General features: G+C 68.5%; 1 protein-coding gene across 1 annotated transcript; it reads right to left on the bottom strand.

Moving 5' to 3' along the window:
- Positions 1–388: 388 nt before the first annotated feature.
- Positions 389–1,539, bottom strand: LBX1 (ladybird homeobox 1). Its single transcript, XM_087767011.1, has 2 exons — positions 1,215–1,539; positions 389–891 (listed from the first exon to the last, which is right to left on the bottom strand). Exons 1-2 carry the CDS (start codon positions 1,537–1,539, stop codon positions 389–391), a joined length of 828 nt encoding a protein of 275 aa, XP_087623137.1.
- Between the last annotated feature and the right edge of the window lie 296 nt (positions 1,540–1,835).

Raw genomic sequence — 1,835 nt, 5'->3', positions numbered from 1 at the left:
AGTTTATTCCAAGGTTACGCGTCTCCCTTAGAGACAAAATAATCGTCATTGATAGCTATTAAAAAAAATAATAATCAAAACCTCAAAAAGAAGGGGGAAGGAAAAAAAATCCAATATATACGTTTAAATATTTATACAGAAGCCGTCCGTAATTGCACCATTCCGAAGACGTGACAGGCGGAGGGATATCGACTCTACCCTAAATTAATTTGTGTTTGCGTGTGAGTGTGGTGGGTTTCTATTGCTTATTGCTCCGACCGAGGGGGAGCAGCCGCCCGGCCGGGATGGGGGCCGGGGGTGCCGGTTTGGAGCCGCCGGGGCGGGGTGGGGGGGAGCGGGGCGGGGCGGGGGGGGTGGCGGTGATGGGGGAGGCCCCGCCGGCCGCCCCTCAGTCATCCACGTCGATCTCCACGTCCTCCTCCTCCTCCTCCTCCTCCTCCTCGCTGTCCCGGCGGCTGCGGGGCCGCTCCGTGGGGGGCGAGGCGGGGCGGGGCGGCGGCGGGGCGCCGGGCTCCCGGGCGGCGGCGGGGGGCGGCGGCGGGGAACCGGACCGCGCTTTGCCCCTTCCCTCGGCGCTGGGCTCCAGCTCGGCCAAGGCCACGATGTCCACGGCGGGGTTGGGGCCCAGCTTTTTGGCCGATTCCACGTCGGCCTTCATCTCCTCCAGGTCTCGTTTGAGCTTGGCGCGGCGGTTCTGGAACCAGGTGATGACCTGGGCGTTGGTGAGCCCCAGCTGCTGGGCGATCTGGTCCCGGTCCGCCGGTGACAGGTATTTTTGGTAAAGGAACCGCTTCTCCAGCTCGTAGATCTGATGGTTGGTGAAGGCCGTCCGCGACTTTCGACGCTTCTTCGGCGTTTGCCGCTGCCCGAAGATCGTCATCCCGTCCCTGCCTGCCGACGAGCCGCCAGATTGTCGCCGCTTTCCCGATGTCCCCCCCCGCCCCGAGCCCCACCCGAGCCCCCCCAGACCCCACGCCCCTGCCCCGTCGGTACCGGGGCAGAGCCGCCGCTCCCGCACCCCGAGGGCAGCGGGGATGGGGGGTGGGGGGGGAGGATGCCGCCGGGTACCGGCCGCCCGGGGACCCCCCCATCCCGCCCCGGTGCGACACCCCGGGAGATGGAGGGAGAGGAAGGAAGGAAAATCAGGCCGTGGGGAGGAGCGGGGCACCCACCCGCGGGAGGACCGCCACCCCCCCGCCCTGCGAGGGGCTTACCTTCGGCCGCCTGCAGCACGCTGACTTCCAGCCCCTTGAAGGTCTTGCTGGCCAGCTCTTCCAGGGCGCAGAGGGGCGAGGTTTGGGAGAGCAGCGCCCGGCCGGAGAGGGGCAGCCCGGCCGGGGGGTGCTTCTCGGCGGCGGAGAGGAGGTGGGCCGTTCCGCAGAGGGTGTAACTCCTCCGCACCGAGGGCTTGTTGAGGATGTCCTCGATGCTGAAGGGGGTGAGGGGCTTGTTGGAGTTGGCCGGCGGTGGGAGGTGATCCAAGGGGCTCCGCCGCCGTTCTTCCCCCGAGGAGGGCTTGGGTTCTTCTTTGGAAGTCATGGTGGGGCCGGGCCGCTCGGGGCTGCCTTCCCCACCCGCGACGGGGATGCGCTGCCGCGGGGAGAAGCCCCCGGCGGGACCGCGGGGTGACGGCGGCGGAGACAGCGAGTAAAAGTTGAAGCCCACCTCCAACTCCGGCGGAGGAGCCCCGGGTCCTCCCGGGGAGAGCCACGTCGGGCGGCGGGCAGGGCGGGCAGGGCGGGCAGGGCGGCGGGCTGCGGCCGGGAGCGGAGCTGCCGTCGGTCCCTCGCCGGGAGGTGGTCCTGCCGCACCTCCTGTCCCAGGGTTTTGGGTCG

The sequence above is a fragment of the Nipponia nippon genome, unplaced genomic scaffold, assembly GCF_047370975.1.
Source record: "Nipponia nippon isolate SJK-2023a ecotype South Korea unplaced genomic scaffold, ASM4737097v1 scaffold_3, whole genome shotgun sequence".
NCBI classification, from domain to species: Eukaryota; Metazoa; Chordata; class Aves; order Pelecaniformes; family Threskiornithidae; genus Nipponia; species Nipponia nippon.
Note: the sequence above shows the minus strand (reverse complement) of the source record. Positions and strands in the feature narration are given on the sequence as shown.

Coding starts and splice junctions, on each gene's coding strand:
- LBX1 (XM_087767011.1), bottom strand. CDS start 1,539: ATGACTTCCAAAGAAGAACCCAAGCCCTCCTCGGGGGAAGAACGGCGG. Junction 892..1,214: donor CGTGCTGCAGGCGGCCGAAG/GTAAGCCCCTCG, acceptor GCTCGTCGGCAG/GCAGGGACGGGATGACGATC.